Source organism: Zea mays, chromosome 5, assembly GCF_902167145.1.
Source record: "Zea mays cultivar B73 chromosome 5, Zm-B73-REFERENCE-NAM-5.0, whole genome shotgun sequence".
NCBI lineage: Eukaryota > Viridiplantae > Streptophyta > Magnoliopsida > Poales > Poaceae > Zea > Zea mays.
This window is the reverse complement of record NC_050100.1, coordinates 47555858-47571010: the sequence shown is the minus strand read 5'-3', so window position 1 is coordinate 47571010 and position 15153 is coordinate 47555858. Positions and strand designations below refer to the sequence as shown.

Here is a 15153-nt window from a genome sequence, read left to right as displayed (position 1 = left end):
GCTCAAAATGGTAAGGCTGAACGTGTTATCCGCTCCATTAACTATATCGTTCGCACCCTCCTCATTCAATCTAGTGTTCCCCCCAGTTTTTGGGCTACGGCTCTTGGCACCACAACTTATCTTCTCAACATATTACCCACCAAAACACTTGCACTCTCTACACCACACTTTGCTCTCTTCGGCCACAACCCATCCTATGAGCACCTTCGTGTTTTTTTCCGCCACCACTCCACATAAATTATCTCCTCGCTCAACCCTTTGTGTCTTCCTTGGCTATTCTCCCCACCACAAAGGCTACCTATGCTTTGATCGCCAGTCCAATCATACCATCATCTCCCGTCATGTGGTTTTTGATGAAACCTCGTTTCCCTTTTCCGAGGATTCCAATCCACCCACACCAGCGGCCTTCGACTTCCTCGATGATCACTCTAACCCGGTTACAACTCCTTTTGGACTGTCGCCCGTGTCTTCTTTTTCAGGTACTCGTATGGCGCTGCCACCCCCACAGGTGGCTTCCTCACCGGTTGTGCCATCTGCTCTATTAGAGGCGGCGTTTCAGCCACCTGCCGCGCTGGCTGGCTCTATCGGCCCATCGTCAGGCCCGGTACCGCCATCTGCCCCAGTGCTCCAGTCTCCTGTCTGGATGGCTGGTTTCCTAGGCGCATCGTCACCAGCAACACTGCCACCTGGGCCACCTGCAGTCCCTGACGTCCATGGAACAACGACCCCTGTTGGTCGTTTCTGTGGACGAGTGTACTCCCATCGCCCGCCTACTGCTATTGCTCCAGCACCTCCTCCGACGACCGCCACTGCACCGCCCATTCCTGCTTGTGCAGTTCCTGTCGATCCGGTGGTCAACCACCACAGAATGACGACCTGTGGCAAGAGTGGTCTTCGATTTCCCGCTCTTTTTGAAGCCTCTGCATTGTCCCCCATTTTGAGGACATATCGAGCAGCCCTTACTGATCCCAATTGGCGCTCCGCTATGGAACAAGAATATTCTGCTCTTATTGGTAACCACACTTGGGATCTTCTGCCTCGTCAGCCGCATTGCAATGTTGTGACTGGCAAGTGGGTATTCAAACATAAGTTCAAAGCTGATGGTTCTCTTGAGCGCTACAAGGCAAGATGGGTTCTTCGGGGTTTCACTCAGCGCCCTGGTATGGACTTTTCAGAAACTTTCAGCCAAGTGGTCAAGCCAGCTACAGTTCGAACTGTTCTTTCCCTGACTCTCTCGCACAGCTGGTCGATTCACCAACTTGATGTCAACAATGCTTTCCTTCAGGGGACCTTGTCAGAGACTGTTTATTTTGTTCAGCCCACTGGTTTTGAAGATTCCACTCATCTTGATTATGTGTGCCGTCTCAATCTGTCACTTTATGGGCTCAAATAGACCCCTCGTGCCTGGTACAGCAGATTCGCTTCCCACCTGATTCAACTTGGATTTGTTGAGGCTAAGTCTGACACTTCATTGTTTGTCTATCACAAGGGTGCGGATATGATTTACCTTCTTTACGTGGATGACATTGTGTTAACTGCCTTGTCCATGCCTCTTCTACGACACACTATTACTGCTCTCCAACATGAGTTTTCACTGAAAGATCTTGGTCCTCTTCATCATTTCCTAGGTATGCATGTTCAACAGTCTGCTTCTGGCATCACTCTCTCTCAGCGCCAGTTTATGATTGAGATTGAGCGATCTGGTATGAGTGACTGCAAACCCTGTACAACCCCTGTTGATATCAACCCCAAACTCTCAGCTGATGGTGACCCTGTCTCAGATTCCACGGAATTTCGCAGTCTTGCAGGCGCATTACAGTACCTCACTTTCACCCGTCCGGATATTGCGTATGCTGTTCAACAAGTCTGTCTCCACATGCACGATCCTCGGGAACCCCATTTGGCAGCTCTCAAGCGTATCCTGTGCTATGTCCGAGGCACTCTTCCGTTGGGTCTTCACCTCAGCCCCTCTTCGCAGATGGAACTTGTGGTTTACTCTGATGCTGATTGGGCTGGCTGTCCAGACACTAGGAGGTCTACTTCTGGTTATGCTGTCTTTCTTAGTGCTAACCTCGTCTCTTGGTCCTCCAAGCGCCAGAACACAGTCTTGCGCTCCAGTGCCGAAGTTGAGTACCGCGCTGTTGCCAATGCAGTTGCTGAAGTATCCTGGTTACGTCAGTCGTTGGCAGAGCTCCATGTTCCTCTCCCCAAGACCTCATTGGTATATTGTGACAACATCAGCGCTATTTATATGTCCTCAAACCCTGTTCAGCATCAGCGTACCAACCATGTGGAAATTGATCTTCACTTCGTCCGAGAAAAGGTTGCCCTCGGTATTGTTCGCGTGCTACATGTCCCGACGACTTCCCAGTTTGCCGACATCTTCACCAAAGGCTTGCCGTCAGCACTCTTCACTGAATTTCGGACCAGTCTTAACGTTCGCTCCACGGACGCTAACACTGCGCGGGGGGGGGGGGGGGGGTGTTCGAAAGTGTATCTCGGCCTGTCGCCTGGCAGATATGCCGTCCGACCTGTATGGAAGTATTGTCACTGATATAGATAGAGAGGATTAGGGGAGGATCTCAATCCCTCTGATTGAGGATCTGATTCTAGTCTAGGATCTTTCCTTTGGTGTAGAAGGCTTCCTTTTACCTCTCACCTTCCTCCCCTATATATACTTGTACCTATACTGTCTATCATATCAATCCAAATACACGCTTCCATCTCACTCACAGGTAGCATCAATTGATAATTTAATGTGGAGCCAGTGCCAGATGCCTTGGTACCTCTTTGATTTTTTTACTGTGAGACCAGTCAATTTTTTTTCTAGCTTTCGAAACAACAATTTATTACATTCCAAGATCATATATAACTTGCTTCTGACCCTTCATGCTTTTTATGTTTGGAGCATTTGTGATTATATCTCTCTCTGGTCTTGTAATTTGTGATTTTACCCCTTCGTTTTGAAAACAAAGCGTTGTCATACCCTTTCGCCGTTACGTGCACTTAACAGTGTTAAATCTGATGCGAAAAGACAAAATGCTCATGCAATTTATTGTGATTTTACCCCTCGTTATAATATGTAATTGTGATGTTACCCCTGTTGACGCTTGGTGATTCTTGGCACTTGGTGATTCTTGGTGCTTAGGTTCTTTGGAAGCATATGAATAACTGTGTGTTCTAGGGTGGCTTTCCTAGTCTCGTTGAGGCTCTCCTCACTACAAGGGAGGAGGTTTGGGCTTGGTGTTTGGCTGGAGCGAAGGGTCTCTCCCTCCTCCAGATGTTTGATTTGGGTTAGTGTGGTGTTGTGGTATATCTGTAAGGCTTTCTCAGGGGTATTCCCCTTTTTTTTTCTTTTTTAATATAATGATACGTAGCTCTCCTGCTTGTTTGAGGAAAGAAATTTACTCCTATTGGGGTTGTGCCCATACATAATAGGAGGGTAGTTCGGACCTTTCACTAATTTATTTTCATATTTTTCTATTTTTTATCACTAATTCTGGTTTTCACTAACGACATAGAGTGTCATGTGGGGCCGCACCTATGCGCGCCAACAACAAGCCCGCGACGCCAGGAGAGCTGAGGCGCAAGCGTCCACGGTGGGCGCGGACAACAACTCGCCTAAGGAAGGCATGACTAAGAAAGTGGCTAGATTGATGGCTAAATTGATAGGCCTTAATAGTAGGGGTATTGGTTTCCAAATAAGTTAATTGCCTAATTAGGTGTTGTTGTATTCCGTGGAAGTCTGTAGAATATAGGTTGAGGTCGTTCAGACTCCCTGAACACACCTCCCCCTCTCTCTTTTATTGGCATTTTATGCATTTGGGTCCTTACAAAATCTTCTAATAACACACACACACATACACCAACACTCCCCCTCAAGATGGGTGATGAATGTCTATCATCCCCATCTTGCTACATGCTAATAGACACTCTTTAACACCTAATCCTTTCGTTAAACAATCAGCTACTTGTTCATTAGAGGGTACAGAAATTAGCTTAAGTGTCCCATCATCCAGACGTTCTTTAATAAAGAAGCGATCGATCTCCACATGCTTAGTTCGATCATGCTGAACAGGATTGTTAGCAATATTAATTGCTGACTTATTATCACACCGAAGCTTCAGAGTACCTTTCATAAGCTTTAATTCTGATAATAAATTCTTTTCCCACAACAATTCACTAAGGCATACCGACATAGCTCTGAATTCTGCTTCTGCAGTTGAGCGGGATACCACTGATTGTTTTTTGCTTCTCCATGATACAAGATTTCCTCCAACAAAAACACAGTAACCCGAAGTAGATCTCCTGTCATCCAGACAACTTGCCCAGTCTGCATCACAGTAACCTTCCACATCTAAATGACAATTTCTTTTGAACCACAGTCCCTTCCCCGGACAGCTCTTCAAATATCTCAAAATTCTATAGACTGCATCTAAATGTCCACTCCTTGGATCATGCATATACCTACTCACAACACTTACTGCATAAGTTATATCTGGCCTTGTGTGGCATAAATAAATTAACCGTCCCACAAGCCTTTGATATCTTTCTTTGTCAATAGGATCTCCATTTTGTGCACATATTTTATGATTTTGCTCAATAGGACTAGAAGCTGGACGACATCCAAGCATACCTGTCTCATGTAGAAGATCTAATACATACTTGCGCTGTGAGAGGATAATTCCATTATGAGATCTTGCTATCTCAATGCCAAGAAAATAACGTAGTTGTCCTAGGTCTTTAACTTCAAATTCCTTGCTTAAATTTTTCTTTAGTTGGGAGATATTCAAAGGATCATTCCCTGTGATGATCATGTCATCCACATATACTGCCAGAATAGTGACACTGCCTCCAGAATGATAATAAAACACAGTGTGATCACTATTGCACTGTTTATATCCCATATTACACATAGCCCGTCGTAGTCGATCAAACCAAGCTCTAGGTGATTGTTTTAAACCATATAACGATTTTTTCAGCTTCAATACTTTTCCTTTGGTCTGATCAGTAGCAAATCCCGGTGGAACCTCCAAGTAGACTTCTTCTTGAAGATCCCCATGTAAAAAGGCATTCTTAACATCCAACTGATATAGCGGCCAATCATAATTAGCTGCACAAGAGATTAATGTTCTTACAGTACTCATTTTTGCAACCGGGGAAAATGTCTCATCATAGTCAATTCCATAGGTCTGACTATATCCTTTTGCAACTAATCTAGCTTTGTATCTTTCTATTTTTCCATCAGGATTTTGTTTCACTGTATATATCCATTTGCAACCAACTATTTTCTTACCTAATGGATAAGGCACAAGATCCCAAGTTTTGTTTTTTTCTAGAGCAGTTAGTTCTTCAAGCATGGCCTCTTTCCATTTTGGGTCCAATTTTGCTTCCCTCCAATCTTTTGGAATAGTCACAGATTGTAAGGATGCCAGAAAAACATTATATTCAGAAGATAGTGAGGTATAAGACACATAATTGCTTATGTCGTGATCAAATCCATACCTCTGAGGAGGGACTCCTGCACCAGTTCTTGGTTCCTTTCGTAACGCAATGGGCATATCATCTGATGGCAGGTCCTGAACCTCAATCTCTGGAGCTCGAGCTTCTTCAATTTCTTCCTGGCCAGTTTCTTGTATAGGAGTTGATTGAGCCATGTCTTCTGTGTTTGTTCGAGTTCTGTACTTCCGTCTTGTATACACTTTTGAGATTACTCTGTCATGTATACTTTCTCCTCTAGAATTCTGGGCTTGAGGTAAAATTGATTCATCACTTACCTCTCTTCTTTCCTGAGGAACTGGACTGCTTATTACTCCTTCATGCTTTGTTTGTCCCTTGTCTACATCATCTTGTTCATTCTCATTCTCCCCCTCAGATGTAACTCCATCTCCACTAGGAGTATCAAGAGTAGCAAATAGATCACTCAGGTCTGATCTTTCTCCATAAAAAGGAATAGCTTCCCGAAAAGTGACATCTAAACTCACAAACATCCGTCGTTCAGATGGATTCCAACACCTATATCCTTTCTGCCCACAGGAGTACCCAACAAAGATACATTTAACAGCTCGAGGGTCTAACTTTCCCACTGAAGGTCTGTGATCTCTAACAAAACATGTACATCCAAAAACCTTTGGTGGGACAATGAATTCATTCTTTCCATAGAGCAATTCACATGGAGTTTTCATGCCAAGTATCCTTGATGGCATACGATTAATTAAATGAGTAGCAGTCATAACTGCCTCACTCCATAGAAACTTAGGCACATTCATTGTATACATAAGTGAGCGAGCCACCTCTAATAGATGTCGATTCTTCCTCTCAGCTACTCCATTCTGTGGGGGTGTATCAGGGCATGACGTCTGATGTAATATCCCTTCTTTAGAGAGAAAAGATCTAAATTCTGTGTTTACATACTCTGTTCCATTGTCACTTCTGATAATTTTCACATGAGTATTATACTGGTTCTTTACTAATGCACAGAAATCCTTAAAGCAGTCTAACACTTCATTTTTATGCTTCATAAGGTATAACCAGGTCATACGAGAATAACAATCAATAAAGGAAACAAAGTATTTCACCCCGCTCACTGAGACAATAGGGGATGTCCATACATCTGAATGAACAAGCATGAAGGGACTTTCACTTCGTAGTCCTCGAGTCACATAGGAGGTTCTAGTATGTTTCCCAAATTCACACGCATCACAGACTAATCTATGTTTGTTCACCTTACTCATTTCATAAGGAAACATTCTACTCATAACATCAAAAGATATATGTCCCAGGCGACAGTGTAAGAGCATTACCTTTGCTTCTTCTTCACTGGCCACTGCAGATAGTGCACGGCATACTACTTCATCAGTTCTTCTCTTATCAAGATACCAGAGTCCATTATGACGAACCCCAGTTCCAAGTCTTCTTCCAGTCTTCCTTTCCTGAATTATACAATTTTCACGATCAAGAAATATTTGACAGTCCAATTGATCAACCAAAGAACTTATTGAAACTAAATTGACTCCAAAGGAAGGAACATATAATACTGATGATAAGGTTATAGATGGTGTGCATTTTACTGTGCCAACTCCTCTGATGGGTTGGAATGTTCCATCAGCAGTTTGAACCGTTTTCTTATATGAACTTGGATATAACTTATATGATGCAAATTCACTTGACCTGCCAGTGACATGTTTAGATGCCCCAGAATCTAATATCCAGCTTGAATTGGATTTTCTCATGGAAATTAAAGCATGGTTTTTTATACCTGGGTCCAAATTATCAGTTGAAGTTGACACTGCACCTTGATCATCAGACGTTGAGTCATTCTTATTCTCCTTCAACTTTCTCAACTCTTTTAGTTCTGAAGCTGGAATTGTAATTAGATCTTCATCTCCCTCAGGTATAGCAACATTAGCTCTATAACCTCCGCTCCTTCCTCCACGGCTTCCACTTCCCCTCATAGCACGTCTATCACTGTTTCTTCCTCTCCCACGATAAGGCCTTCGTTGTTGAGGGCAATCTCGACTCAGATGACCTTGCTCACCACAATTATAGCATGTTCTAGTTTCTTGTATCCTTGTCATCACAAAAGCTGGAGGAGGTGGAGATGAAGTATCACCTTTTATCAGCTTCAGTCTAGTCTCTTCTTGTGCCATTGCAGCTATGGCTTCTTCGAGACTTGGAAGACTGGATTGATGAAACATACTAGCACGCCTTGCCTCAAAATCTGGATTCAAACCTCTCAAGAATTGAAGAACCCTTCTTTTTTCTATCCATTTCTTTATCCACACTACACATTCAGTGTGTGGTAGCTCAATAGGATCAAAATGATCCACATCAGCCCACAGCCGCTTCAAAGCTGCAACATAATCCATTAAGGAGAGGTCCCCCTGCTTCATAGTACTAATTCTGTTCTCAGTCTCAGCTAATAGCATCACATTACTAGCTCCTGAATACATTTTCGACAAGGCCTCCCATATTCCAGCTGCACTCGTGATAGTATCCACGGAGCCTGCTATGGTAGGAGATAAAGAGCTCAACAACCATGCAGCCACCAGAGAGTTTATAGCCTCCCATGTTTTCCAGTCATTGCTCGACTTGTCTTCTGGCTCAATTGATTCTCCAGTGACAAAACCTTCAAGTCTCTTTGCCTTCAGTAATAACATTGCTCTTCTTGACCACGGCAAGTAGTTTCTAATGCCTTCCAATTTAATGTCATTTGGCATTAGCTCAATTTTCTGGACAGGTTCCATATACGATACAATTTCCTTGCTTGAAGATGGAGTCTCATCTTTCTTCGCCGTAAGCAGTTCCACCAGCTTCCCAAGGACTTGTTCAATGCCTTGTTGTTCCCCCATTCTGCTCAATCAGCAGAAGCTCCAGTCACTTTCCTGCAGCTCCTCCGCTGCCTGTTCTTCTCCTCCTTTGCCTTGTGCCCAGACAGCAGCCAAACCTACAGAGCCGCCCCCTTTTTTTCCTTGCTGCACTCACCACAGACCTCTCTCCGTTGGCCGCCTGCACGGACTTGGTCGTCTTCAGCGGCGCCGCTCGTCGCTAATCACCAGCACCCGCTACAGATCTTCCAACACGAGCAGATCCTGCGAACTAAAGACCCCGACTACTTCTTGCCGGTGTTCTTGCCGCCCTTGGCGCAGGCGCCTCCCGCGGCATGCACCGCCTTCCTGGCAGCCTTCTCCTGCAGCGCCTTGGCGTCGTCCGTTCCGGTGTCCTCCGGCAGCCAGATCTCGCGCGCGGACGACCGCTGTGCAGCGCCGACGGAAGTGGAGGAGAAGGAGGCCGAGCAGGAGAAGCAGCTGCTACCGCACTCGCGGAAGGATGACGCACCCGCCGCCGCCGAGGAAGACGAAGCGGATTCGGAGGAGACCGAGCGCCGCTACAGTTCAGCCGGAGCACCACCTCAGCAGCTCCACGTGCACCGACTCGTCGCCACCACAATCGCCTCCGAGAACCTGGGCTCCGGTACCATGTTGTATTCCGTGGAAGTCTGTAGAATATAGGTTGAGGTCGTTCAGACTCCCTGAACACACCTCCCCCTCTCTCTTTTATTGGCATTTTATGCATTTGGGTCCTTACAAAATCTTCTAATAACACACACACACATACACCAACAGGTGTTGCCTAGTTGGTCGGGATTGGTTTCCAAATAAGTTAATTGCCTATTTGGTCAGGCCAGTGGCCTATTTATATTGGAACCGTGAGACAATGAGGAAGAAGAAAAGTATCACTTCTAATCTCCTATCTCCCTGCATTCTCTAAGCCTGCGGCTGAGGAACACCTCGCCGGAGAAGACGAATAGCGGCTACGAACTACGTAGCCGCGGTCCAGCCGCTCGAGGGCTCAACGCCCTTGACAACCTGGTATCACGGTCCAGACGGTCCTCTGCCCGATCCACTTCCACAACAACCGCCACCTCCTCATCACCAACCCCAGCCACCGCGCCAACCTCCCGTTCACCCTCTGTTGCATCATGCGGTCCAGCCATGAGCAGTGCTAATGACTTCAAGGCCCTCGCCGAGGCCCTCAAGTCGCTGCAGGAGTCCGTCGGAGCCAATGCCCAGGCCATCGCCAACCTCACAGTCGGCGACACGTTCTCCCCCGACATCAAGATCGGCTCCGGCGAGCACCATAATGACCGGCCGCCGAGGTTCCAGAAGCTGGATTTTCCCCGGTACGATGGTAAGACCTATCCCCTTGGCTTCATCAACCGCTGCGAATCATACTTTCATCAGCAGCGCATCATGGAGGAGGCGAAGGTCTGGATGGCCTCCTACAACTTGGAGGGCGGGGCGCAGATGTGGTACATCCAGGTCATCGTGGCGCCGGTTCAAGGAGTTGCTCAACCTGCGCTACGGCGCCCCTCTCCGCACCATGCCCCTCTTCGAGCTGGTTGATTGCCGTCGCGCGGGCTCCGTCGCGGACTATTAGGATCGCTTCAAGGCGCTCCTCCCACGTGCAGGACCCCTCAAAGAGGCGCAACAGGTCTAGCTCTTCACGGGGGGTCTCCTTCCGCCGCTCAGTCTCGACGTCCAGGCCCACAACCCGCAGTCCCTCGTGGCCGCCATGAGCCTGGCGCGCCAGCTGGAGCTCCGGGAGCAGTATACACAGACACCTCCCAATGGCGCGTCCCGGGGCCTGCTGCCAGCCTCGACACCGTGATTCGCCCTACCTGCTCTGCCGACCGACAAGACAGCCGCGCCTGCGGTCACGACGGATGGGTGCAAGCGCATGTCCCTGCAGGAGCAAGAGGAGCGCCGCCGACAGGGCCTCTGCTTCAACTGCAACAAGCGTTATTCGCGGGGGCACAACTGTGTTTGTAAGAGGATCTTCTACATCCATGGCATCGAGTTGGACCTTGCCGACGATGCCATCGCTGGGGATGACCAGAACACGGAGACAGTGATGTTCTCCCTACATGTCGTCACCGGGGTGGCCGTCTGCAATACTGTACAACTGTAGGTGGCCGTCGGCGCCGCTACTTTCGTCGCGCTCATCGACGCGGGCTCGACTCACAGCTTCATTGGGGAGGCGGTTGCGCGGCGCTTGGGCCTCACCATTGAGCCGCGACCACGACTCATGGCAACAGTGGTCAATGGTGAGCGCGTGGCCTGCCCGGGAGTCCTTTGTCAGGCCCAGGTCGACATAAGTGGCTTGGTGTTCTGCATCGACCTCTTCGTGATGCCCCTAGCCGGGTACGACATAGTCCTCGGCACACAATGGATGGCCACTCTTGGCCTATTGTCTGGGACTTCAACGCTCGGACCATGGCGTTCTAGTGGGAGGGACGCGATGTCCGCTGGAGTGGCGTGGCCCTTCCATCCGCGCCGATTCTCCTCGCCGCCACAACGGATGACGCCCTTGTCGATGGGTTGTTGAACGCCTTCATCGACATTTTCGCCGAGCCGATCGGCCTACCTCCGGTGCGGGGCTGCGACCACCACATCGTCCTCAAGCTCGGCTCGTCCCCGATGGCGGTACGACCGTACATGTACCCTGCGGCTCATAAGGACAAACTTGAGCGGCAGTGCGCCACCATGATCACGCATGGCATCGTCCGTTCCAGAGACTCGACGTTCTCGTCTCCGGTCATCCTCGTTAAGAAGTCGAACGGATCGTGGCGCTTCTGCGTCGACTACCACGCGTTGAACGCGCTCACGGTCAAGGACGCATTTCTGATCCCTGTCGTCGACGAGCTCCACGACGAGCTCCATGGGGCATGCCTCTTCACCAAGCTGGACCTACGGTCGGGGTACCACCAAGTACGGATGCGGCCGAAGGACTTCCATAAAATGGTGTTTCATACCCACGACAGCCTCTACGAGTTCCTGGTGATGCCCGTTCGGACTGTGCAACGCCCCAACAACATTCCAGGCTCTCATGAATGACGTATTGTGCCCCTACCTTCGCCAGTTTGTGCTTGTCTTCTTTGACAACATTTTGATATACAACACCTCTTGGGCGGACCACCTACGACATCTCCGCGCCGTCCTCGACACCCTGCGCCAGCACTGCCTCTTTGTGAAGAGGTCCAAGTGCTCATTTGGCGTCGGCTCCGTCTCCTACCTAGGCAACGTCATGTCGACGGAGGGCATCGCTGTGGACCCTGCAAAGGTCCAGGCCATCCACGACTGGCCCCAACCACGGTCGGCGTGGGCCGTGCGCGGACTCCTCTGCTTGGCGGACTACTACTGCAAGTTCGTTCACAACTATGGCGCCATTACAGCACCCCTCACATCCCTCCTGAAGGAGGGGTTCACATGGTCCGACGAGGCGACCACCGCTTTCGGTGCCCTAAAAGGGGCTGTGACATCCGCACCAGTGCTGACATTGCCAAACTTCACCAAGCCTTTCGTCGTCATGTGCGACGCGTCTACCCATGGCTTCGGGGGCCGTACTCATACAGGAGGCTCATCCGATCGCCTTCTTCAGCCGACCGATGGCGCCCCGCCATCGCTCTCTAGCGGCCTATGAGCGGGAACTCATAGGGCTTGTGCTTGTCGTGCGGCATTGGAGGCCATACCTGTGGGGGCGCCGCTTCGTCGTCAAGATAGACCACTACAACCTCAAGTACCTTCTCGACCAGCGCCTAGCCACCATTTCTTCAGCATCATTGGGTGGGCAAACTTCTCGGTTTCGACTTCTCTGTCGAATACAAGTCGGGCGCAACGAACACGGTGGCCGACGTCCTCTCGCGCCACGACACCGAAGAGGACAGCACGGGGCTCTACAGGCGATCTTGGCGCCCCGCTTCGACTTCATCAGCCGGCTCCGCCACGCCTAGGCCACTGACCCCGACCTGGCCGCCATCCACGACGAAGTCAACGCAGGCACACGCGCTGCTCCATGGGCAGTGGCCGACGACATGATCCTCTATGACAGGCGTCTGTACATTCCACCGTCCTCGCCCCTTCTGCAGGAGATTATGGTAGTTGTCCACAAAAATGGACATGAGGGCGTCCAACGCATTCTACACCGACTCTGACGTGACTTCCATTTTCCCAACATGCGTCGTGTTGTGCAGGACTTTGTGAGGACATGTCCCACTTGCCAGCGATACAAAATAGAGCACCTTCACCCGACAGGTCTCCTCATGCCCCTACCAATCCCCACCGTCGTCTGGGCGGACATCGGATTCGACTTCATTGAAGCACTGCCCCGTGTCAATGGGAAGTCGGTGATCCTCTTCGTCGTCGACCGCTTCAGCAAGTACCGCCACTTCATCGCCCTCGCCCACCCGTACACCGTCGAGTCCGTGGCGCAGGCCTTCTTCACCGACATTGTGCGCCTCCATGGCATGCCACAGTCCATGGTGTTCGACCGCGACCCGGTGTTCACTTCGGCGTTCTGGCGTGAGCTCATGCGACTCATGGGCACAAAGCGACACATGTCATCCGCCTTCCACCCACAGTCGGACGGCCAGACGGAGGCGGCCAACCGCGTCATCATTATGTACCTCTGCTGCTTCACGGGGGACCGTCCTCGACAATGGCTTCGCTGGCTACTATGGGCCGAATATGTGTACAACACAACATACCAGTCCTTGCTCCGGGAGATGTCGTTCCGGTGGTGTACGGTCTTGACCCGCCCTCCATCCGCTCGTATGAGCCTGGGGAGACGAGGGTTGATGCGGTCACATGCGACATGGAGGAGCGCTAGGCCTTCCTCGCCGATGTGCGCTATCGCCTCGAGCAGGCACATGCGGTGCAAAAACGCCACTACGACAAGCAACACAGGCCAAGGACCTACGTGGTCGGTGACTGGGCGCTCCTTCGTCTATGCCAGCGCGCCCCGTCCTCGCTGCCACAACAGACAACAGGCAAGCTGAAGCCCCGCTTCTTGGGGCCATACCGCGTCATTGAGCTCATCAAAGACGTTGTCGTTCGCCTGGAGCTTCCCCCACAGGCCCGCATTCATGATGTATTCCACGTGGGCACCTTGAAGAAGTATGTGGGGACACCGTCATCAACCCCACCACCCCTGCCCGACATCCATCATGGGGTGATCGTTCCAGAGCCGGCTCAGGTCGACCACGTTCGCTTGGCGCGTGGTGTTCAACAGGTGCTGGTCCATTGGCGGGGCGAACCGACGACTTCGGCAACCTGGGAGGACCTCGACGGGTTTTGTGCCACGTACCTAGATTTTCAGCTCGATGACGAGCTGGACCTCGAGGGGGGGAGATGTCATGTGGGGCCGCACCTATGCGCGCCAACAGCGAGCCCGCGACGCCAGGAGATCTGCGGCGCGGGCGTCCACGGTGGGCGCGGACAGCAGCTCGCCTAAGGAAGGCTCGACTAAGGAAAGCGGCTAGATTGATGGCTAAATTGATAGGCCTTAATAGTAGGGGGATTGGTTTCCAAATAAGTTAATTGCCTAATTAGTTGTTGGCTAGTTGGTCAGGATTGGTTTCCTAATAAGTTAATTGCCTAATTAGTTGTTGCCTAGTTGGTCAGGACGGTGGCCTATTTATATTGGGACCGTGAGATGATGAGGAAGAAGAAAAGTATCACATCTAATCTTCTATCTCCCTGCATTCTCTAAGCCTGCGACTGAGGAACACCTCGCCGGAGAAGACGGACAGCGGCTACGAACTGCATAGCCGCGGTCCAGCCGCTCGAGGCCTCAACGCCCTTGACATAGAGAGGGAGGGGCAAACGGTAGCTTCGTTTTTGAAACGGAGGGGTAAAATCACAAAGTTGAAAAATGGAGAATAAAATCACAATTGCAAGTCAAGTGAAGGGTAGTCACAATTGACCCTTAATGTTTCGTTCAAATGCCCTTGTCACTGTTTCTGTTTAATTTTAGGGTTTTAACATCCCAATATAACTTACTTTTTTCAATAACACATTTCTACATTTTTGGAAATTCTCCCTGTGTTCAGTCCAGATGCCAATTTAGTTTCTGGTTTGTATTTGGTTATGACATGTGATGCTTTTTCCCTATTGTTCTTACTGGGTACAAAACAGATACTGAAGACTGGATTCTTCCATGCTGATCCTCATCCTGGAAATCTTGCTGTAGACAAGGATGGTTCTCTAATATATTACGATTTTGGAATGATGGGTGAGATAAAACAGTTCACTCGGGAGAGATTACTCTCCCTGTTTTATTCTGTGTATGAGAAGGATGCAAACAAGGTATTGTCTTGGTTTTTTCATGAGAATGGCATGTTAGCAATATTTACTTTTAACTTAGCATTTTAAAAAAACTGGACCTGTGGGGTAAGTAGCCCCCGAGTATTATATTAAGAAGAAGATATTCTCACGCAGATCGAGAAACCCCAAACTCCTGCCCCACCCATACACAGCAACACAATATCCCATGTGGGAATGACCATGACTGGAGACCGGGCCTTAGACCTGTGCTTTGGCGTGGGACAGATGAGGGGATTTTTTTTACCTCCAGCCTGAAATTCGCCCACAGGGATTTGAACTCAGAATCTGAGGTGTGATCTTGATCTTTTTTTTTCTTAAACGCGCAGGAGAGCTGCGCATCATTAAATTAAGAGAAGAAAACAGTCCAAAATGGACCAAAGTACAATGCCAAAATAGGCAAAACACAAAACACCAAACCACCAACTTCTGCTGCGCACAAAACTGCAGCCTCCATAAATGCGCATGGAAACAACAGCACGCAATAGGAGAC

The 15153-nt window shown here is 49.4% G+C and overlaps 1 protein-coding gene and 1 pseudogene across 4 annotated transcripts in view; both read left to right on the top strand.

Annotated features, from left to right (window-relative positions):
• The window catches only part of LOC103626304 (protein ACTIVITY OF BC1 COMPLEX KINASE 7, chloroplastic), a 55156-nt gene that overhangs the window by 20312 nt on the left and 19691 nt on the right, over nucleotides 1-15153 (top strand). For all 4 annotated transcript variants that reach the window (XR_002262259.2, XM_020538330.2, XM_020538331.3 and 1 more), the window contains one exon: nucleotides 14475-14645. Coding sequence is in view for 3 of the 4 variants with exons in the window: in XM_020538330.2 (XP_020393919.1) it covers nucleotides 14475-14645 (171 nt within the window). In the remaining variant the exon portion in view is untranslated. The remainder of the gene's footprint in view (nucleotides 1-14474; nucleotides 14646-15153) is intronic.
• Nucleotides 9492-10354, top strand: LOC109939915 (uncharacterized; annotated as a pseudogene).